The sequence below is a fragment of the Paramormyrops kingsleyae genome, chromosome 2 (genome assembly GCF_048594095.1).
Source record: "Paramormyrops kingsleyae isolate MSU_618 chromosome 2, PKINGS_0.4, whole genome shotgun sequence".
Taxonomy (NCBI): Eukaryota; Metazoa; Chordata; class Actinopteri; order Osteoglossiformes; family Mormyridae; genus Paramormyrops; species Paramormyrops kingsleyae.
Window position 1 is genome coordinate 18,794,882 of NC_132798.1, and position 24,505 is coordinate 18,819,386.

At 47.9% G+C, this 24,505-nt stretch overlaps 1 protein-coding gene across 6 annotated transcripts; it reads right to left on the bottom strand.

Moving 5' to 3' along the window:
- Positions 1-9,323: 9,323 nt before the first annotated feature.
- On the bottom strand, positions 9,324-24,186 carry LOC111858775 (LIM domain transcription factor LMO4-B-like). Of its 6 annotated transcripts, none has more exons than XM_023840865.2 (6): positions 24,117-24,157; positions 23,832-23,868; positions 17,070-17,288; positions 11,427-11,523; positions 10,601-10,768; positions 9,324-10,103 (listed from the first exon to the last, which is right to left on the bottom strand). In XM_023840865.2, coding segments are annotated over exons 2-6 (495 nt in total). In that variant the 5' UTR covers positions 23,834-23,868; positions 24,117-24,157; the 3' UTR covers positions 9,324-10,094. The 6 variants fall into 6 exon arrangements, with proteins under 6 accessions (XP_023696633.2, XP_023696632.2, XP_023696634.2 ...); XM_023840864.2 differs by lacking the exon at positions 24,117-24,157 and adding an exon at positions 23,990-24,110; XM_023840866.2 differs by lacking the exon at positions 24,117-24,157 and adding an exon at positions 24,067-24,092.
- Positions 24,187-24,505: the final 319 nt, after the last annotated feature.

The window sequence follows — 24,505 nt, forward strand, 5'->3', positions numbered from 1 at the left end:
CATTGTGTATGCTCCTGTCAATCTGTCTCTCACCCGACGGGGACTCGACCTCCCGCTGAGCGAAATCAACAGGAACACAGACAGGCTAGATTGCTAAATGGATCCATTTCAAACCCGGAATTTGGACAATACCAGTCTCAGCAAGAAAGTGTGGCACACTCGTTTCCATGCCAACAAAGATTCCCTCAGACATGTTGTTTGTTTGTTTATTAATCTGTGGAAAGCTCCAGAAACTCTGAGATGTTTGGTGCCTGCCTGCCCCAAGGACTCATGAGAAAACGGTCCCAACTCATGCTGGTGGAGAAACATCATGATCTAACACAGTCATTATTCGTCTCAATTCTGCCTTTAACAAGGAATTGGTTAAAAAATATGGACGTACAGTGGTCCCCCTTTATCCGCGGTTTTGCCTTCCGCGGTTTCAGTTACCCACAGTCAACCACAGTCTGAAAATATTAAATGGAAAATTCAAGAAATAGGTCATAACTTTTAAATTGCACACTATTCTGAGTAGTGTGCTGAAATCTCCTGCTGTCCCGTCCGGGCCGTGAATCATCCCTTTATCCAGCGTCCCCGTGCTGAGTATCATTTCCTCCCGTTAGTCACTTAGCAGCCGTCTCAGTTATCCGATCAGCTGTCACAATATTGCTTGTTATAATCATTCTACATTATTATTAGTTATTGTTGTTAATCTCTAATTGTGCCTAATTTATAAATTAAACTATCATAAGTTCAGTATATGGACAAAAGTATGTGGACATCTCACTCAAATCAAAGGACATTAATAAGAAGCTGACTGACCCTTAGTTGCTATAACAGCCTGTACTCCTCTGGGAAGGCTTTCCATTAGATGCTGGAACATTGCTGGTGGGATTTGCTGCCGTTCAGGTTGGGTATTGATGCTGGGTGATCAGGTCCCTTTCTGTGACTCTTTGTGGCCCCCACCTCACAGCTGCACTTGCCCAGATGTTTCTACTTCATAATCACTTCACTTGTGGTTGACCAGGACAGAAATGAGGAGAGCCGACTTGTTGGAAAGGTGTCCAGTGGTGTCCAGTGACGGTGCTGGGCTGACTAACCTCTTCTGTATGACCCCCAATCTGCTGCCATTGATGCCATGTTGGAGGTTGCATGGCTGTGTGCTTAATTATACACCTGTATGTCAGCAGTGGGTGTGGCCTATGTGACCCATTCCTGTAATTACTATGGGTGTCCCAATACTTTTGTCCATATGGTGTATGTATGTATAGGGAAAAAAACGGTATATATAGGGTTCAGTTGCATCCATGGTTTCAGGCATCTGCGAGAGGTTTTGGAGCATATTCAACATGGATAAGAGGGTGTTAGAAAACGTACACCTGGATACCCACAAAATATAACAATAACATATGAATATTATTGATTTGTTATTGTCTGCCAGTGATGTTCCTAGCGTATTTGGAATGGGCATTGTATCACAGGCCGTAACAACATCTGTAAACATTTGAGGAGTAATTAGGTGGTAGAAATGAAGTGGGTGGGACTTCTGTGAAATGTCAATCACTTTCAGGTTTAACCCAATAGAAACCAACCAAGTAACCAATGGGAGTTAGGATATACTGATCAGTGAGGGACAGTGCCAGATAATCCCACTTACTCTGAGTTTCAAGGCATTAATTCTCAAATCAGTACATAGGAGTTGTGACCAAAATGACCAAAACACTGCAGATTCAAGCCAAATTCTGTACTGTACGATATAATCAAGTCAAAAGTAAAAAATAAAACCGATCCCCATTGTGTGTATGCAAGATTTCATAAAAGAACAAAAATTATTCAATATCTGCCTGAATGTTTTTATTAGAAAGAAACATTGTAGTGTTATACAAGGTTGGTACTGCCTTCTAAAAATACATAAAAGGGTAGGCAGTTACCAAAATGTGTATATCAAACAGGCATGTGTGTGGCCTTACATTTTTGAGCTAAAGCCCATTTCAGCATTAAGCATAATTTCACAAAAAGCAGCAATAATAAGTGCTGGGGAGGAACAGGATGGGAAAAGAACAAGGGAAGAGCTTGAAAATAGCAGAATCAGAGAAGAGAGAGAGATCAGAATGCACTGGCCCCGGACAGAATGCCTTAACGAGAAGTGCTGGTCCTGACCTGTGACCAGTCTGCGTGTGTGACTGGGGGACGGGAGAGAAGGAGAGGGACAGAGAGAGGGAGAGGAAAAAGGGAGGGAGAGAGATACAGATAGAGGGACAGAGAGAGAGAGGGAGCGAGAGAGGCAAGTGATGGCAGTGGCCTCAGAGCGGCATGTCGGGCGCCCTGAGCTGCAAATTGCATCTGTTCCTAATTAAGGAGTGCAAATGAAGGCACGTGTTTCCCAGCGGCCTTGGGAGAGCAGGCCGGCTGACATGCTGCTGCAGGACGAGGGGGTGGGGGGGGGACATGCCGGCGCCCTCTTCAGCTTCTCCCAACTTCCTCCGCACGTGACTATGTCGAGCGGGGCCCTCCCATCAAGCAGTGGCCACTGTGATCCAGTATCACACCCCACCCCACCCCCCCCCCCCCAGCTGATCTCATGGTGCTGACCTCCAACTTCAGAAACACGGGCATTGATTCATCACAGTGCTTAAATGCTAGAGGCTACATTTTGGGCTGTTTGTTAACCAATGAAAATAACACAGCCAATCACGCAGAAGAATGTTTAAGGAACATTTGGCTAAAATGTTCCCATTTTTCACTGCAACCTCAGCTGTCAGAAAGATGAAAGCACTAAGAGCAGGATGAGCCAGCTTAGGAATCACTTTCAGGTTTCGCTGTGGCTCTTGGGATGTGTCCTTAGAAACCATTTTCTGAGTAACGGGCAGGCGACATGTTCACTGGAGGATCGAAGGCTTCTCAGTTGGTTAATAGTGGCCCACATGGTGATATGGCTTCTAACATCTATATTGGAATTTGCTAAGCTCTGGACCAAGTGTGTCTGAAGATGGAGGCGGGAGCAGAAGCATCTGTCTGACTTCTACTCAAGGTTTTAACTGACAAGGCCGAGTGCAGCCACAAGGAGGTGCCCGCTGAAGGAATTTGGGCCAAGGGAGGATGATGGTGTGGATTCCAGACGCCTGTTTGTGTGTGTCTTAAAGCGGTATGTTTAATTAGCATGGAATGCTGAGATAACGAGCCTCTGCAGCAGCTGGGGGAACCTACAAAGGGGCAGAGCTTGGCTCAGCACTGCCGGCCACACACACACAGATATGAACACAGGCACACACACATGTTCACTTGTGCACACACACTCACACATGCACAGACACAAACACAGACATGCACACACACATACACAAACGCAGACATGCACACACATACACAAACATGCACACACACACACACAAACATGCACACACACACACACAAACATGCACACACACACACACAAACATGCACACACACACAAACAGACATGCACACACACACATACACAAACAGACATGCACACACACACATACACAAACAGACATGCACACACACACATACACAAACAGACATGCACACATACACAGACAAACACAGACATGCACACACACATATACACAAACAAACACAGACATGCACACACAGGCTGGGGTTATAGCTGAGATCACAGTTTTCATACTATAAGCTGCTGTGCACCACAGCAACACCAAAGACGCTTTGACATCCAGAGGAGAAATCTGTCCATCCATCCATCATACAGCTGCTTGTTGTGAGCAGGACTGCGGGAGCCTGGATCCCATCCCAGGCAGAGCAGGTAATGAGGCAGGGCTATGCCCTGGATGGCAAGTGAGACTTTCACTTTGGACTGTGCCAAGATGTGCCAGGAACTAATAAAGACCCCAGAGCAGCGCACATTCAAACACTTACAGTGAATCACACCCCCCACAGAAGGTACTGTCTTTAATTGTCAGAGATTGCTCAGTTCAATGATAGTCTTAACTTGATTAAATTAAAATGTATCTAACAGATTTCTATGCAGTGTACAGTACTACCATATTTTGGACTGGTGGTTCTCCAGACCTCTACACAAGTTTCCACCAGATAATCTGATTAAACCAATCAACTAATCTAAAAGCTCATAATTAGTTGAATCAGGGGTTCCGGATGTGAAATGCAATGACGCAAGACCTTAGAGGAGCTTAAGGGAAGGTCTGGGAACCACTGATATCAAGTATTGCAGAATTTCACTTATTAAGCAATGTTGCACAGGGGTTACTGCTTGTATCTGGGTTTTGGGGTCATGACCTTTGTCCATTGCTTAATGCTACTGAGTAAAGAATCTGACAGAATGAGTGTTACTGTGGTGAAAGTGTGCGGGTCACCTCGCTGATCATCTGCAGGGCAGGGAGTCAATCTTGCTTTGCTGAGACCATGTCAGATATTTCATTATTTTATGTTTCTTGGGTGAGGTGCAAAACCTTGCTTAATGCTAGCATCAGTTTTAGTTTAGGGGGGGGGGGGGGTGCACATCCTGCAGAAGCAGCGTTATATGAAAGCTAAAACTGGTCGAGCTTTTATGGAAGGTGCTCCGGACAGAACCGTGGAGATGTGCACCATCAATCCGTGATGAAATGGGGTCAGTTACCTCAGAGGAAGGCTGGCCAAAATGAAGGTGTTCCCCCGTTTCCATGGCGCCCTGCCGGTAAGTGTACGTTTAGTTACTCAGCAGACACTTCTGGCCAAAGCCCCTTAGAACATTTACGGCATTTACTCAGCTGTAATGTCTGTTCTCTGGGGTTAAGTGCATCTCTTAAGGGTTCTGCAGTAGGAGCTGCCTTTGCTTCAGCTGCCCTTCTCTACTCCCTGCTGCACTTTAGCTGGGGCTACAACGTATTGGCCTGTGTGATTCTTCTTCCTGTGCCTGCGTTTTCTGTGTGACACGACCTCGGCTGGTGCTCCGGTGACATTGTCAGGCACAGGACACGCTGTCCTGGAAGCAGAGAAACCCCCCTCCCAGGTTATGGCCGGTACACAGACACCCAACCCGGCAGCTACAGTCCTTTGATCAGGCCAAGCGGCTCATTAATGCCCTAATCAGCTTTAATTAGCTCCTGAGCACAGCAGGAGCAGCCAGGCCAGGCCTGGGCCAGGCCGCTCTGCAGACGACTCTCATCACGTGCCATCATGCCTTTCCCAGCATGCTTTGCGTGGCAAAGCTCCGCTCAGCAACTATTGGTACAGCTAATATTTGAGATATGACTCCAGTCAGTGAAAATCCATCCATGCATCCATCTTCCACAACTGTTTATCTAGCACAGAATGTTTTCAATGCTAATAGTCTATTATTATTCTAATTTGCACAAAGGTGTCGGAAATGAGCAGACGGTTCTGGACACTGGGCTAAACACAGTGTTTTAAGAGTGATTAACATGCAGCACTGCGTTTGTGGACCCGTGTGGCGGCTAAGTCAGCCATAATTGATGGGTAACCTGTGCGATTAAAGACACGAGGATTAAGAGGTGGATGATTCCCAGCGCTCAGAAGATTTTGCACATGCAAACATGGCTGATTAGAGGATCCTCAGACGGCTAAAGCCCTGATCGGACGCCCTGGTGGAGTGCCTGAGCCGTGACCTCTCTTAAACCTGGAGCGCAAAGTACCACAGGGGCGATGCTAAGCTCATCGAGGGATGCGGGGCCAGCCACCACGTCTGTTATGCTTGCGACTCCCAAAAAATTCCGGCAAACGGCCCAGAGCCCAATTTTGCAGTGGGACGGGATGTAAACAATAGATCATGTGTCGCTCTTCCTCCCTTACCCCCCCCCCACCAACGTCGCATACATGGTTCCAGCCAGACATCATCAATGGCAGAGTGTCAGCTCATCAGACCCCGCCTCTCTGCAGAACCTCGGTACAGCGGGGACCTTAGGGAGACGTTGGTTTGTTTAAAATGAACTCATCTTTTAATTAAAAAAACTGCTTCCCAAAGAAGGCAGAAAAAACGAGGGGGTGGGGCTTTGGTGGGGGTAAATGTGTGGGGGCACCTTTGAGCGACAGGGCGAAATGTGTTATTTTTTTTTTGTTTGTTGGCCCACTGTCTTGTTCAAAGACACTTCAGTTCTATTCATCCACAGACCTGCATCTTTAATTGGAGGAATTCAAGATAAGTACCTTCCTCAAGGATGTGACGCTTTCGCTTCCCGGACTCTGCCCGGCAACCGTGTCCGTAGCCATCCCGCTGCCACAGGAACCGTCCAGGGCTGGATGCTGGGTGGCCAAAGCCCAGGTTAGACTTCTGGTTTGGGCTGGGATTGGGTGCAAAGTCCAGATATGTTGCTGAGGATATCCTTGCAATGATAATGAGTTGCACATGTAGGTCGAGTATAATATAGTATAGTGTAGTATAGTATAGTTTAGAGTGCAGATCCCCTTGGAGATGTCATACACGCATGCCTGCAAGGTTTTCCTGCAGTCACATGCATACTGTGACCCCTCAACATAGATGCTAGGCAGAACTGCCATACTGCCACCTTGGAATGACACTGAAAGGATTTCAATTTGAAATTAATGTTAATATTAGTGGGTGTGGCGAGGGAGAGGTGTACGTGTGTCAGGAGTTATTAGGGAGGTGTGGGTAGCAGGCGAGGTGCACGGGGTGTTAAGTCAAGCAGGAACCCTCGATGTCGCTAATTTATTTACAGATTTAATTAGATGGATGGAGGCCTCACTGTAAAAAAATAAGGGAAAAAAATAGAAAAGATATGTTGCCAGCGTTACAGCACTTTAATTACGGTACCAGACTCCAGATCGCTGCTTGCTGACGTCTGGGGAACGAGTTAATTAAAATCCTCATTATTTTACTTTTAATTAGTTCCCCCCTCTTTTGTTTCCTCTCACCATATGGCCATGTTCCGTGGTCAAATTAACTTAATTGAACTAATTAAGCCGATCAGTTTAATTATTCAAAGCATTCTGATTGGGTGGGGAACTTTTTCCCTCTCAATATCCTGCATCACTTTATATCCATAGTTAGTCATTTCCCCCTCCTTTGACTTTGCTTCTGCGTTAGTAGCAGAAACAACGAAGACTCCGAGGGACCCGGCGACCGGCGGATTTCCATCACGACCGTCCGTCTTGGACAGCAGCGCTCGGTCCGTTAGCTGTCCACCTCCAGTCCGTGGGTGCATTTATCGGAACACGTTGCTGTAAAACATGTTTTGAGCATCGGCCAGATTGTTACGGGCTTTTTTGGTATATAATGAAAGTCAACTACGTCCAGCTGTGTAAACCAGTTATTAGGAGCAGGAGATTCTCGTAAAACGCGTCGTCATTAAAGGTTCAATTCCCATAACTAAACAGTCGACGCGTGTTAACAGCTGATTAATCTACGGGAAGACCGTAACTTTGATGTTTATTTCAAAGCGCTCCTCCCCCCCAAATAAATAATGTTTCATGCCTCCTTTTGAATGGTTGCCCACATACATAGTTAACATTAGTTTCATCTCCGCAGAGGAGCCGGAGCTTAACGTGCTCCTGAGCGCCTCCATGGGCTCCCCTTAAGCGGTACCGCAGCTTCAGATTGTAGAGCCCGCAGATGACCCCGTCTCCTTGCGGGACCATTTCATCAACAGAGAAGCCGAGCGGATGTATTGGTCCAAATCCGGACGCTTGTGAGCCGCGGGGCGATGCCCTGTTGCGCAGTCGTGCAGAGCAGCGGAAAACCTGGCGTTTCCCGGCTGAGGTGGATATCGCAACCCGCAGGTCAGGGATCGGGTAAAAGCCGTTTAGGGCTCAGTGCGAAGCTGAACCCGCTGATCAACCTCCCCCGACATGCATGCATCTCGTACACAGCTCCGGTGTGCTGGGACTGTCACCGCTTCCCCGAGTTGTTTTTTCTTTCCTCGGTTCCGCGGGTCCTCCTCCCTGTTGTGCAGGCTCGCACAGAAGTCATTAACTGCCCGGAAAAAAAGACTTTACATCATTTCAAAGACGCTCCTGCACCGGGAGCGCATTCAGCTGTGGAAATGATTCATTGCACACCACCTGTCTACTGTCTGCGGATAGAGGCTCCGCTGGCAGCCCGGAGCACGGACAGGGGCCCGCCGCACAGGGGAGGCTGAACGCGGCACTTTCTTTTATTGGGATACCGCATACAAAAATATCCAGGCCTGTCTTTTTCTTTAGCGGTTTTTACTTAGCAGGAGGTGAAGAAGCTCAGTGCAATTACACTCATTTGCATGTGTTAATTTGATTAATTAGTGAATATAAACACTTTTGTATGCGACTCCTGTCGTACAAGTCTATATACCTGCAAACTTTTCTGGGGGAAGAAGAAAGACTCGTAGCCGAGAGAATCTATTTATGAGACCTGCTAATTGGCACCTGAATATGTTCAGCTAATTAGTAATATGCAGATGAGACTTGATTGGTTTGAATGCAAAGCACAACTCGCTGTGCTGTGGGATTCGGATTGCGCGAAGCCTTCTTATTTCCTTATCAAGATATGACGATAATTGCAATTATGAGCATTTGCATACGTTAATGAATTTGCCTGATGCGTCTCTGCCAGACGTGGAATAAATAATTGATGCCGTATCAGCACTTAAGCCGTGTCATATCCCCCAACACACACACAAACGGTACCGTTAAGATTGCCTGCTTTCCGTACGGTTTCAGATCCCTGTAAATTCACTGAACTAATTTGAATACATAAACCTTAATGATTGAGTGTCTCTTCATAATTGACAAACTGACAGTACTCACGTCTGTCAGCTTCCTCTCCATGGAAACTCGAATGAAGTTCTTTGTCCCGTTCACTTTCATCAAAAAGAGAGATGGACAAAAAAATAGTTTTAGAAAGCCAAGGCATCTATCAGCCCACCATGGACATAACTAGCCAATTAAGTGTGCTAGGTAGTTTAAAACGAAAAATGTGCAATTTGTGTGTTTTTAATGCCATAGGCCTACTTAGTAATAACTAGACTGGAATGAGCTGCAAGCACAGTAAGCTGAGACGGGGAGAGCGATTTTCTAAAAAACAAATTAGTTCAAAAACTGGTAAACAACGAAATTTACTAGGCTGCCTTAAGTTCCAAACGGAAGCCTGCCACCCTTGTAATTAGCCTGGCTCTCCGATTATGCATCATTAAATCCGACTGCACAACCGGTCCCAGGTTCAGCCTCCCATAATCCTTTGCAAAGGGGACGTAGCGCTCACTTAATTGCTTCCATAACGGTCAGTTTAATTCTGCTCCCGCGGTTAATCGGCCGTGTTTTCCACGCCACGGACGGCTCCGCTTCCCGCTGACCGGGCCGCCAATAAGACACGCCATGGGTCGGCTAAGCGACCACAGACAGACGCGACACAGCTCCACGATCGTCACCGTCATCGTTTAATAAGCGACTTTCTCACACTGAATACAGTATCTTAAAGACATCCATTGGTAAATAAAATGTAGAAGCTATATAATCCAAACACAGAACATACAGTCCCGTTTTTAAAAAAGAAAACCCAAACATATTTACAGTTCTGTCCCACCCTCCAACCCCCCCAAATTTTACAGAATCCCCTAGAGCAGTAGCCATGTCACCCTTCCCATTTAACCTCTGGCTTCACCCCTTAGCTGGTCCATCTTTGGGGTACAATTGTTAAACAAGACAAATGTTAAACAGAACACTTTTTTTGAAGGGGGGGGGGGGTCAAATCTGCTAATGAGCCTGCTAAATGTTTCTGAGGCAGAATGGGCGATGTATCTCATTCCTAAGTCCCCTCCGCCCACACAGCCCCCCCCACCTGATCCCATACTGATTCCTTGGCTGTGAGAGATGCAGCCCCCCCCCCCCCCCCCGTGAGACCGTGGGGCTGGGGGCCACCCGGTGATGTCTCACGATTGTCCCGGGGCTATGAGCCGTTCGCCCAAACACAAACACATCTACATGAAAAGCACGTCAGTGTCTCAAAGCAATTGTGGTCCAGCGACAGCTTGATGGCAGGGTGTGGTTTCTGGGTTGGGTTGGGTTGGGGTGGGGGGGGGGGTAGGGGGTGGGGCATACAACAGCAACACCAGAGTGGAGTCTTGGCAAGATGACTGATGGGTCAGAGGCAGGAGGGCAAAGGCACACCGCAGCTGCAGACAGACACCTCAGCACACCTAGAGACAGAGAGACAGACGGACAGAGAGAGAGCGAGAGGAGTCCATCAGCCATGTTGACAGATTGTAAGGCACAGAGACTTCAATAAAATATCACTGTCTGATGTATGCACACTCCTGGACGGAGGCTGATCCAGTAAGGTACAAGATCCAGTCCCTTCCTGCTGGGACTCTGGTTAAGGTGCTTTAAACCAGGGATGGCCAATCTTATCCGCAAAGGGCCGGTGTGTATGCGGGTTTTTGCTGCAACTCCCTAATTAGATTACTAATTAGAGGACTGATTGGCTGAAGAGTCCTCACACCTGGGTTTGAACAGCTGACCTACAGGTTATCCCAAAAACCCGCATACACACCGGCCCTTTGCGGATAAGATTGGCCACCCCTGGTTTAAACCTTTAGTGCCAAACGCCGTCTGGAGTACAGCTTTCCCAAGGAGCACCACTGACATCTTCGGGGACATGATTCCTGGGTGGAGAGTGACCCCCCCAACCCCTCACCTTCTGGTCAGGCAGCACTGTGTTGCCCTGCAGGGGGGGCAGGTGGCCGCTGAGCAGGGTTCCACTCCCTCCACCGGGGCGGTCGTGCTCGCAGAAGATGGTGCCGTTGACGTAGTGGAAGCGATCGCCAGGCACCAGCCGGTTCCTGCAGGTGGCGCAAGTGAAGCACTGGAGAGAGGAGGCAACAGCATGTGTGAGAAGCAGCGAGTGGGTCCAAGGGGCAGGAACAACACAGGAAAGCCTGTCCCCCCCGGTCGGGTTCTGGGCTCTGTGGCACAGTCACGCCATCCCCAGGCTTTCGGCCCTATTGGTTACCTTGGGTTTTAAATGCAACGTTAGTCATTTTAAAATGATAAATTTTTCCAGTACTAAGGTTCAACTTAAACAAAATGTTACACACACCCCCCCCCCCCCCCCCCCACACACACACACACACAATTCAATCTCAGTGTGGTACCCTGACCCCCCCCCCCGTCTGCTGAGTCCAGTGGAGGGTATAACATCCTCCAGGCCAGAGCCTGAATCCACACAGGTTAAAAATGACCATGAATCCCTCCTCTTTGAAAATTTCCTGCTTTGAGATGAAATGGAGAGTGTGTGTGTGTGTGTGTGTGTATATGTGTATGTGTATATTATTACATTTTGGGGACTAAAATGTCCTCACAATGTGATAAAAACCTGTTATTTTAACATTGTGGAGACAATTATTTTGTTGTCCATAAGAGAAAATTTTTGAAAAATCTATGGCTGAAATCAAATAACTAAAATTGTCAAAAGTCTTGCATTTTGTTTGGTTACTTATGGTTAAGGTTAGGGCTGGACTTACCTGAAGGTGGTACACGTTTCCTTGTGCCCGCATCACCATCTCGTTGGCAGGGATGGACTGGCCACAGGCACTGCAAGCCCCGCTGTGTCCAAACAGCCTGTACAAAAGACACAGAGCACCAGTCTCGTTAGACCCTCCCCAAAAGGTGGGGGGCAGAATCCCCATGAAATGGCACACATGTGAGAGAAGCCCCACACAGTGCCCTTAGCTCATTCTGGAAAAGACTAACTGCATTGTGCTGCTGAAAGTGTCTCAGGACTGGCACAGGGCTCCAACAGGGGGGGGGGGGGGAGGGGGGGGCAAGTGCAGATAATTAGCATGCGGGAGGCCACGGAGCAAGAGGCCAACACCATGGGTGACTTAGACAGCCCAACACAGTGTGGAAGGACCTTCATTTTTTTTTAATTGACCCAGTCTCCTCTGCCAGGCGTCGTGCCCTCACACCGGACCCCGCAGCCTGAGATTGCCGTCGGGGCGACCCGCCCTCACGCCGGACCCCGCAGCCTGAGATTGCCGGCGGGGCGACCCGCCCTCACGCCGGACCCCGCAGCCTGAGATTGCCGGCGGGGCGACCCGCCCTCACGCTGGACCCCGCAGCCTGAGCTTGCCGGCGGGGCGACCCGCCCTCACGCCGGACCCCGCAGCCTGAGATTGCCGGCGGGGCGACCCGCCCTCACGCCGGACCCCGCAGCCTGAGCTTGCCGGCGGGGCGCCCTGTCCTCACGCCGGACCCCGCAGCCTGAGCTTGCCGGCGGGGAGACCCGCCCTCACGCCGGACCCCGCAGCCTGAGCTTGCCGGCGGGGCGACCCGCCCTCACGCCGGACCACATTACCTCAGATGCTCAACTGTGCATTAAATGTGTGGCTAACCCCAGCCACTTTTTTAGCACTTCGATACACTAATAATACTGCAGCACCAAGTGGACCCCCCCCTCTTCACCCCCCCACCATACCAGCTCTGCACACAGTAATGAATTTTTGATCTTAATTCAAACAGTAATTCAATAAGAGATGCCAGTGAGAAACTGCGTTGCTGCTAATTAATGTTTGTCCTTTTATCAGGCTCCAGTCTCCATGCGGTGCAATTTGGCAATGAAGCCCTTGCCCTTTTGATTAACTATATAATACATATTTAATATGCTGCCATTTACAAACGCGTGACAATGCTGGAAGATGCGTGCAGGCTGCACTCGGAGTGACTGCCCCCCACCACCACACTCAAAACCGTTAAAAATAGACAAGCGAAGGCCAGCGGTATCCTGTGACATCACTGCCCCTCAGACTTCTGGGTAGATGGCGAATTGATAATTAAACACTCCAGACTCACAAACAGAATTTCTTAAAAAATCTGGGTCACCTTTGAATAAGATTTCTGTCCTAATAACAGAGGTATGAAGCCACCTCTTGACAGAGTTCTGTCTGGATTGCACCATCTGTCCTGTATATTCTGGCTGCCCACCCCGCCTTCCCCAAACAGCCCCACTCGGCTGTTTACTCTGGAGCGTAAGGGGGAACCGGAGCTGACGGTGCGCCGGTGCTACCGCAGAGCCAGGCACGGCCCAAGCCAGCATCACAGCGCCAGTCCCTACAGGCAGCACCAAACCCAGGGCGATCCCCGGCCTGCACTACGGCCATGAGCCAAACACTGTCCAGACACCCTCATGCTGCTCACAAACAGCCACTAAACTGCTTCCCGGATTTTCCAGGCTCTGGAAAAACTTACTAAGAGTACAGGATTTAATATCTGAATTGACACTTATCCAACCTGACTGACATTATTGCCCTTGCGTACAGCTCAGTTGTTGTTTTTGAATGGGTGTGTACAGTAACTTTTTGAGCAATGTTGCTCAGGCACTTTCCCAATGCTATTGGGCAACAAATTTCTAACTGAAAAACTTTAACTGGTAGTGAGCAATTTTCTTACGATCACCCAGAGTTACCCCTCCTCTCACCTGGTTGGCAGTTCCCCGGCAGCACTGCTCAGAAAGTTGCCGAGTATCATCGCCTTAAAAACAGGGGACTGGAGGTGAGAAATCTAGAGATAGAGTCACATCCCTGTATCCCTGATGTACGCACACCATTCCGGTCTTTACCGCATTAAATGCCTCCAGACAGGACCCCCCCCCCCCCCCCCACCTGCATAATCCCGCTTCCAGGCACTTATTCTTCTGCACGACAATATTCTAGTGAATCAGAATTAAAGTAGCTACTGATGCACGGGGTTAAATGCAGCGCCGGCAAGGCTGAAAATAGGCTCCTTTACAGCAGAGTCAGGGGTCAGCAGAACATGTAACCTAAACGTGCGAAGAAAGATACCCACTGCTCCGTTAATGGGATTTAAAATAGCCTCACGCCCTCCTCAGGAGGATGGGCTGGTCCCGGATCACATCACATGCTCTGCGCACGAAATGAGCAGATTAACGAATCGGGACGACAACACCCCCCCGAGGGGGGGTGGCCCTCTTTGGCGGCACAGGCACCGGACATGGAAAATACTACTTCTGGATATGAATGGCTTCCAAAGTATGAGGGTGGGAGAAAGTCTCCTCAGGCAGTTGTGCCGAGTCACCGGCGTCAAAGCCAAACCGATCACCGTTTGTTAGGATTTATCACCAACACACACTGCTAGAGAAAAGCATTCCCCGTGCGTCGGAATCCGCGGAATCCGTTACGAATGTCCCGGCAACAAATCGCCGTTCCACACATCTCTGTGAGCCGGCTCAGGCAACACTCACATCCCGCCAAGCCGGCAATCGGCTAGGAGTGCATTAGCTGGTGGGGGGGGGGGGGGGGTGGCGGCTAGGGTGTGTAGCCACCACAACCTGTGAACCATGGGGAGACGTGCGAGGGTCACACTTTTAGAACCATGTCTTTTCAAAAAGTTGGGGCAAATAAGTCAACGTCGTATCGATTATAGCGCAAGAATACAAGCGTACTCCCAGCTAAGACTCCCCAGCATCTCGGAGCAATACAATCCCTCTAAAATGACCTGAAGCCACAAGAGAAGCGGGAGTTATCTACAGCACATGTCAGACATGTGTTGATTTGAGTAACACGGCTTTCCCAGACCGCGGGCGGAGATGGGGTGGATCGTCAGCCCATTACATGTGCAGAGTGAAACCGAGAGCATTTCCCACAAACTTGTTTGAAATTTGGCATTAATGAGTACAGTCAAGAGCAGAGAGCTGGCTCACAAAGCTGGAGGCCGGGGTAACTATCGACCAGCTCTAAACGGTAAGCTGATATTTCAGTGTGATCAAAAAACGAACAAACAAGCCAATGCGAGTGGCAATTGGAAGAATGTTGTTGTTCTTTGTTACCTTGGAAACAAACTGCAAACAGCTAGTAATTATGTGTAGCATAGTTACTGCTACGAAAACAAGCCTACTTTTACTTCAAGTCTGTACTCAGACCTTTAAAAACAAGTTGGATTGGGGTGTTGTTTTGTTTCAGTTGGCGAAGGTAATTACTTGCTGGTTGTATAAATTGCTTCATTATCAGGTTCAAGTGCTCCCTCCCGACTTATTAAATCACTACTTATTTTCCCCCAAAAGATTTAGCCATCACCACACACAGACCTTAAAACCAGACTGACCAACACAAACATTTGTTGGTTTGGTACCCAAGGGTGACTTGGTGCCACTTCAAGCGACTGTTCATTTACAAAATTTGAGAAGGTAGGGTCAGCCAGTCCCTGGAGCAATTAGAGGGTCCAAGAGTGACATCACTCTGCTGGTTGGTTGCTGGTTCAAGTCCCAATCACAGGCACAACATTCTAACCCTCTGAGCCACACACCATCCCCAAAAAAATCTGAAGTTTGATACTCACTGGGAAGAACGTTATGTGCTTGTGATCAGAAGGTTGCTGGTTTTTTGGCAGAATGATCACATTTTTTGTGGGCCCTTGAACAAGGACCTTTAACCCCCAGCTTCATGGGCGCTGCACACTGACTGACCCTGTGCTGACCTCCAAGCCTGCAGTCACCTCATGGAGAACAAGGTTTGGTGAACAGAGATTTCCCAAAAAGGATTAAAGTATCACTCCTCTATTATATGTTGAATTAGACATGTAGATATTGAAGTTCTCACTGTAAGAATCGCCAGCAAGTCCTTTAGGAATGATAAACAGGTAAGAGCAGACAGGGAGACACGGCTGCTGATGTCATGCAGCATGACGCAGACGCACAGGGATTGCGCAGGTCTGCATTTCGTCGCAGCACAGCAGCTCCCCTCAGGCTGTGCAGGATCTCACTTGACACTGGCTCTTAATTGCTCTGCTGGAGCAATTAATTGGATAACGAGCCTGCTCACCTGGAGTTTCAGGTGTAAATCAGGCACTAATTAAAAGGCTCTCACGACGGAAGGGTTTTGGCTCCTATAGGACCAGTTGTACATCTCTGATGCAGGACAACATTTGAGTGCTAAATATACTTTGCTTTTTAGTTCAGAAGCTGGGCTGACAGCCCAGGGCCACTACGGTGCAGCAAGCGCTGACTGCTTTAGGTCATCTTCCTCACCGTTACTGCAACGCCAGGTCAGAAAATTTAAGTACGAATAATGATTAAGGCCGACACCTCCAGGGTCATGAGTTCGAACCCGGGCCCTGCTCTGTGTGTGGATTTTGCACATCCTCGCTGGGTTTGGATGGGTTTCCCCTAATAGCCCAAAGACATGCGGGCCCATTCGCATCTTCAAATTGCTCCACAGTACGTGATTGTGTTTGACTGCGATTCCCTGCGACTCCTGATGGGGGCTCCAGGCAGCCCCCCCCCCCCCATAACTATGCACTGATTAGATGTCGGAAAACGGATGGATAATTGTTAGGGCTGCGGTATTTCACATCGCGATTATATGGCGCTTGTATAAATCGGCAGAGCTTCAGATGACGGGAGAAACATGTCTGAATGCCGTCTTTTTCGTGCTATACGGACGTTTACTTACACTCACAATTTGGTAAGCAGATTAGTAGTGTGCCTAAAATATTAATGAGAGGCGCATTGTGATGCCCAAAAGTTAGTAATCTGTATAAATTTGACGTATCTGAATGTGGAACATGCTACGTGTGACTGTTTTGGTAAATCATGGAAGCAATAAGCACTGAAGTGGCGATGAAGAAAGGAACAGCTCAGCAGAGGAGATATTGTGGATAAACAAGGTAATGAGACAGTGGTGTGATGTACTTTCCACAGTTTAAAGTGTTTATTAAACTGACTTTTTATTAAACATAGTAATCTGTATAAATTCGGCGTATTAACTATCGGGTGTCACAATATGCTTCTCAATATTTTAGGCATACTACTAATGTGCTTATCAAATAGCGGGAAAATAGTGTAAAAAAAACTGACATCCGGACAAATGTTTATGCCCATCATCTGAAGCCCTGGTGAATATTCCCTGCGTTTGAATATTAAGGAAAGTGAAAGCCTGTATGGAGTCTGTCTATCCAGTATCCATGTTCTGGATAACACCAGTTATCCAGAACATGGTCATGGTGGACCTGGAGTCTATTCCAGAATGCTTAGTTAGGGGTCTAGCGTTAGGAAAAGATCACCTACGATTAAGGGTTCCACGTCAATGAGGAACCGAGTGCTAACCGCCATCAAGGCTCGGGCCCAAACCCCGCCCACACCCCCACCCCCTCACCTGATGTAGTCGTCCCGGCAGAGCACCATGCCGCCCTTGCTGTAGCAGGTGCTGCCGATCTTTCCCAGCTGGGCCTGGCAGCAGGAGCACTTGAGGCAGCGCGTGTGCCAGTATCGGTCCATGGAGAAGAGCAGGAAGCGGTCAGCGATGCGGCCCCCACAGCCCGCGCAGGCCCTGGGGGGGGAGCCGCCGGGCAGCTGGCTGTTCACCATGGTGGGCCTGCAGGGGGAGCCGGAGAGGGACACCGGCGTTAGGCACGAGCCCGGCTGAGGCCACGGAGACGACCACCCAGCTGCCAGCTGAGATCTCTGACCTCCAGAGAAACGTTTAACCACAATTCAATTTTTAAATGGACAGTAGGATGAGATTAACCTTCAGATACAGGGCTGACAAAACCCAGCTGACAGGCTGCGTATCTGCTAGTTCTTTCCAGAATGGGTGTAAGAATAATCATTATTACCAGTTAACTGTACCACCTATAGATCTTTCCTCCTCAAAATATTTCTCTGAAATGTAATCTAACAGCAATCTTTCCATTTATGAAATGTCAGAAAGTACTAAAGGATCCGATTAAAATCGAGAGACACTCCTTTCACCTTTTACTTCATTAGTGAGATAATCAGTTATCTAGAATTTAGTGATCAATTGTCATTGTTGACACACCACAGCACACAACAACGAAATGTGTCCTCTGCATTTAACCCATATGTGACAGTCAGGGGCGCTGTAAGGGGGAGGAAAGCTAGGACGATTCCAAGGGCCCCTGAGTGACAGGGGCCCTAAAAAATTAGGAAAATAACTGGATTGGTTTGGACTGGGGGGCCTAATATGATATGCTTTCATGGGGCCCAAAATCTCTAGCAACGCCCCTGGTGAGGTTCACTCTGTACAAGGGGTTTAAAGATCAAGGTGATAAACTGGATCAGCCGGGGGGGGGGGGGGGGGGGGGTTGGAGGAGGGGAATTTTCATGGTGGTCACTACACAGTCCCAGAGTGTTACTAGAACATTCTAACCAGATTTTCAATTTAAACCAAATGAATTCCTAAACTATAAATTAACTCATGGTTATTGTGACACTTCTCATGAGATGAAGATACAAACAGGAGCCACACCCTCGTCTTAATGGCCTGTTCAAGCCCACCACAAAATTATAGTTTAACATATCATTGCATTATAAACCTGCAAGAGCCATTCACCCTTAAAAACATAATTATATATGAGTTTATTTGGACACAAATGGCATTTTCCACAGGCATTGATCCTATACTACTGATGACAAACATACCCACCAATCCCCACACAACACCAAAGGACAATCCTCCAGATTCCCACACCGAGAGCACAGACACTCAACATTGACGCACGTCAAATGAGTTTGCTGCAGAGGGCAGGAGCCCAGATTCACATCTGGGAAGCCATCTTGGATCGTTCCCTCTGGGTGTGTTTTTTTGTTGACAGGAAACGTGGGCTAAAGCCAGCTCAGAGGTCACGGCTGGGGTCAGACCCGCGACCTTTTGATTGAAAGGTCAGGCAGCAGTCAGCGGAGCTAACACCAGCACAGGAAAACCATCTGACTCACTCCTGGGGTGCACGCTGTGTCCCATCAGCCCATTCAGCCGACCTCAGTCAGGAGGACGCCTTCCCACACTCAAGGTTAATGCGTAGCCGTGCGAGCAAATGCAAAACAGAGCTTCCACAGAAGCGTGGGCTCCCAGTGGAGGCCCGTGGACCTATAAGGATCCGGCCCAAACGCCTCACTGTAAAGACAGTTAAAAGGGCCGATCTTCCAGGCTGAAACAGGAGAGGCCAGTCAATTAAAAAGGTCACGTGTGTCACAATATCGGGACAAAGGTGGAAAAATATGGGAGTGGCCACGGGTCCCCCTCTCCAAAGAACAAAAAAAAAAAAACGCAGTCCCAAGGCTTATAGTCCCGGTAACCTAGGCGTATCACATTTCACTTAGGGGGGGATGATTCCCCTCCAAAGTGAAATGGAGCTTTTTCCATTTACATACAATTCACACCCAAATAAGCAGACTACCTCTTTTTAATATTAAAGTTATGCTACATAAAGTCAGATTTCCTCCTCAACTAATAGGAGAGTTTATGGGACGAACTGCATCATCCTCAACCCGTTCAAATACAACCAAAACGAACGTCTTAAGAAGCGGTTTGCAGATCAAATGCTCAAATGCAGAACTTTCATACCTGAACATCTGCATCATCTGTAAATGTTCATCTAGAAAAACGAGGCACTTCCACAAACCGTCACTCTGGGAGCTGAAAAACTTCAACGATCAGCTTAAAAATGTACATTGTTCGTAGGCAGCACTGCTATTCATTTACATTTAAAAAATTTTTTGCAGAATTTTTCTTCCACAAAGTGAGAAATTAGGGTCAGACGGAACCTGTAGCAATCTGGGGTTAAGGGCCTCGCTCAGGGGCCCAATGGTGACTCAATCACTCTGCTGGCCCTGGGATTTGAACCAGCAACCTTCCCATCACAGTCACAGAATCTTAACCCTGCTCCAAGTTCACAGACCTGAAACTTGAGTGGGGGGGGGGGGGGGGGGGGGTGTACGATGAGAAGCAAAGGGCCACATCACAGGACATTTCCTGTGACAGCAGCATCACTGCAGGTACATCACAAGGTCTCTGGCCCCAGAATGCATCGAATGACGACAGTACCCCAACCCTCCCCATGAAATGGGATGTCTGAGCTCACAAACCCTGAACCGGCGGGGAGGGGGGGGGGGGGGGGGGGGGGGGTGCTAGAACAAATGGCAGGAAGCCTAGTGACAAAGACTGGGTGCTTTCAGATGAATGAGAAGGGGGGGGGGGCACTCTAAGATGTGCGTGAGGCAGGTGTGCAGAGGGATGGAAGGGTGATACTGATGAGGAGTGTTAAACATGATTTACAGAGGGTGGGGCCAAAGAACGAATCCTTCTTCACCGGGATTCAAACCCACCTGAGCAATAAATCCTTCCCAGAATGCCCCAGGAGACGCAGATGGACATATTTTTGCATTGCAGCAGATAAGTTCTGGGAACACTTAATCATCGCTGCGTGAGCCTCGGGGGACAGACGGTACAGAGCACACCTCTCGCTACAGCCCTGCATGCAAGTGTGTGACAACTTTCTACTTTTACAGTGGCTGGACTCCCCCGGTCAGCTACCCTGAGCCGTGCCTCTGGCTCAGGGGCGGGTCTCCAACACACCAATCGCCTCACTCCCTCTGGGCAATTGCCAAGGACGACCAATTGCAGTACAGGAGGGCTGTGTTCGGAAGCGACACACGTGGTGGAGGAACAGCCGTCACCTCGACAGCGAACTCATCCCTGCTCTGAAAATCCCATTTGGACCGCAGAGGTCTCTTCTGGGAACGCCGCGTGTTCCCGCTAAACCATTTCAAACTGCGCCCCCCCCCTCACCCGTAGATGTGCTCCAGCTGCAGGTGAATGAAAGACATCCTACCAAGGCATCGCAATACATGTACACGTCCCGATCCATCGCGTCGATCCCCGTGCTGCCCACACGTGACGTCAGCTTCCTGAAATACAAGCACTGTCCTTCTAACTCCTGGTTAAATACAGGAATACTTCACTGTCCCATTCATATGTGGTCCTAGAACTCACTGCTGCCGCTAGCTTTTTGGGAAATTTGGCACAGGACACTGAGCGTGACTTAATGGACAGACGGAAATTCCAAGGACATTAGCCAATGCCTCGATTCACTTTTATATTTTTTATTAAAATGCCACGTCTCGATCTGGTCTGGCCAGCAAGGGCAGATTATACCATCTCCAGCTACATTAGGTCTACACACCTGCCTCAGTCAGGATCTGGATCTCAGAAAACAACCGGTCAGGCTTGGTAAACAGTCTGGCCCTATCAACTTTGAAGGGTGCTAGGGGAAAATCCTGGAAGAGAAGCACGGTTCTTCTGAAAAACACAAGAGTGTGACTGCTGCATAATAAAGCTGAGCTTCAAAATGAAAGAGAACCATTCAGCTCAACATTTGTCTGCTGAGATACAGAAAACGGTCAAGTGAGGGAAAAAAAAAAATATGCAGCCACTAATAATAGCTGGAGAAACCACATCTAAAAAGAGGAACACTCGCTTCTCCAAAGACCACTCACATGCGAGGCTGTGGGAAGGTTTGCTGCTGAGGTCAGGCAGGGTGGACCTTCCTGGTCAATGTGCCATTTGAACCAGGATCCCCAAAATTGTCTGCATAATATTGTAATCAGTCCCTGCAAAACCCAGTTTAGCATCTTGCTTTTACCAATGGTAAAGTTAAAAATGGAAAGTTTCTCATCCTTTTTTTTCCTTTCTTTTTTTAAACGGGATTCTCGTTTCACAGGATTTTTGCGCTAGGGGAAACCGACTGGACCGGCATGCTGGACCAATATGTGGTACCTCGGGGTCCCGTCATCGCGGGAAACTGGGATCTAACAACACCACCATGAGGGGTCCAAAAGCAGCACAGAACCGGGCCGCCTAACCTATACAGCAGATGCATATCTGAAGGAGTTCGGCCGGGTCACCGTTTCCCTCAAATTGAGATCCGACTGATAATCGACACAGATATCCTGTCTAAATTAAGAGATGGAGTCTTCCGTTGAATGATGGTATTAAATGCTACATTTTAAAAAAGGAAAAACATTCAAAATTATGTCTATGCATGTGTTGTTCCCTAGAGTCCAATAAGCAGGGCAATCTTGACAACTATTAACAAGAATCTTTAATTACCCTTCAGTGACTACGCCGTTTCTATTTGAGCATATGACTCTATAACTAGGGGGTGGGGGTGCGGGTGGAGGAGTTACCATGCGTTCTCGCCTCACAACTTTTGGGCAGTATTAATTGCACGTAAACTGCACAAAAATACCCTACAAACGAAACGAGATAAACCCGGAACTGGGCATTTACCAAAGAGGTTCTGATTTTTTTCTGACAATTGGACGTATGTGGGTTTAGGAAATATGACTAAAGTAGGCTAATCTCAGACCGTAAAGGCTAGCTTTTTATACATGCAAACTTTTTCAAAATTACACCCTAAGCTTTATTGGACCTTCACACTATTGCAGAAATAAAATAATTGCACTTATTTGGCAAGGCATAGGCCTATTCTATTTAGTTTTAGTGTTGGTTAACCGTCCTTACTATTTGTTACATAAAACTGCACCCGGTTTGTTTAGTTGTCAGCATATCTCATTTTAATTAGCTGCCTAACCTTGTTTTAGGATAACATGCCATTATTTTGCAGGGAATTTTACTTCCACGTTAAAATTTAACAATACTTTAAAACTACACGGAGAGCAGGTTGAGAATGACCAGGAAATCACCCATATAAAAGAAAATAGCCCTCACTTGTGCTGGCAGCACAGCAGATCAGTAATAAATCCTCTTATAATGAAGCACTAAGGGACCATAACTACACGCACCGCGCTTTCATTAAAACAAGTCTCGTTTTAATTAACACACAGCCGCTGAACTTAGCATTTTGAAAGAGAAGCTGCTTTCGGCGAACCTCCCCCTGCCCCCAAACGGGGAAACTGGGGCCGATACGCCGAGATGAAAACTTCAAAGAAGCAGGGACACTTTGAGCCCTCGATCGGGGTCTGATCCCTGTCCAACCCCCATCACCACACAGAACCATGCCTCATCTCAGTGCGCCATCCCCATTCAATAGCTGTCACCCAATACGTCACCCAAAAAGGTATGAAAATATATTATGAACCTTAATAACTTATCCATCGACACAAAAGAAAACTGAAAACAAAACAGCATGAAAACAAAAGGACTCACCTCTGCAGCTGCTGATCCGTAGTTATTTCACAAAAGCGAGCCAGCAATCAAAATCCAAAGGTGTGGTGCTTATTATTATTAAACCGCGTGTTTACCGCGTCTATGTAACAAAATATGCAACATAGAGCAGCCCGATCTCCAGTGTGCTTCTCTTACTGCTGGTTCGGGAGCCTCGGTGGACCCGAGCAGAGGACCGTAAAGTTTCGGCGGACCGACCGATCAACTAGACGAGACGGGAAACAAAAGACTAGCCCGCCTGCGACGTTACAGGAACCGGAGACTAACAAGTTCTGAGCCCATAGAAACAAACAGCAGCCGCCTGTTCAACGCGCAAAAGACGAAATGAACAAGTTGTATCGGCGCTTTTTACTTTTGTTTCTGCAGCCGCCGCCCCCTGGGCACAAGCACACTCCTCCCGGGCACAAGCACACTCCCACGCCAACGCCGCCCGCAGATTGACGGAGCGCCGACGGTCGGAGCTTTTAATGCCTTCCGTTCGACGTCACGGAGCCCCGGCCGGTGCGGGGTGTGGCGCTGTCTGACAGGGTGATCGATGTCTGTTTAACGGACCCCCGCTCACTCGTGGCCCTCATTAGCTGGGCCGTAATCACCAGCGCCGAGGAGGGTCGCCCGACCTCCCCCCTCCGCTCCCATAAGGAGAGGACGCCTCACTCCGGGCGCTCGCGCACGACCTGGACCAGCTCATTACTGCGCTACTGAACTCCGGCTTTTGCCTCGATTAGTCTCCAGAAATACCGTTTTTGTCACTTAGTCTATTGAAATCGTGTGCAGAACGATTGCATTTGAATGCCTCTGTTCAATACATTTAATAAACATATTCCACACAGAAACACACTGATTCATATAAACATAAATCATTACACAGCCCACATAGAGTATAACTTGACAATCACTGTTAATGATGCATTTTTTAAAAATACAGCCACTTACATTTTATATTTCAATTCAATTGTTACGGAAGTTGAAACTGCAAAGAAAAAGAAACGTTCATAGGTCCTGATTGTCAAATACACAGCTTGTTAGATATTTTTCCGAAACGATTTTATGTTTAGCATTAATGTGGATACTTCTACTAAACAATTAATTACTTTTAAAAAACGCCTACGAGCTTGTCCGTCATCGATTTGTATTATCTACTCTACGCGTTTTATAATAGCCTGCTTACATTACCAGCCTTGAGTGCAAATAGCCATACATTAGACTCGAATAGTTTACCCCAAACAATGTGCTTTTTTTCTTGCGATGATCGACTGCTCTGCGTAATTGGGTGTACCTATGGGCCATACGTGGCTAATTAGGTGTACCTATCGGACATAATTGGTTGGTTCTGTCCCTTTTTAAGATTTATTAGTTTAATTAGACTTTCATTTATTGCTTTTGGATGTATGGGAGCTCCCAGTGAATAGGGAACGCTTTCTAGGCCTACTTCAGAGACCGGACAGAAGTAGGTACAGACTGGGTGCCAATGCATACAAGAATGTGTGTGCACAATAAATTAAATGCGTTCCGATTGCACGACATAAATTAGCGCGCCGAATTACTAAAACTACGACGGCCAACCTTCAGCCCTTATAATACCAACATTCAGAAAAAAAATCGCGACA

What these genes read in the sequence shown, in the direction of transcription:
- LOC111858775 (XM_023840865.2), bottom strand. An exon ending in TGCCGGGACGACTACATCAG is followed by an intron (nt 11,524 to 17,069) that starts GTGAGGGGGTGG and finishes TCTTTTGTACAG; the next exon opens with GCTGTTTGGACACAGCGGGG. An exon ending in GAAACGTGTACCACCTTCAG is followed by an intron (nt 10,769 to 11,426) that starts GTAAGTCCAGCC and finishes TCCTCTCTCCAG; the next exon opens with TGCTTCACTTGCGCCACCTG.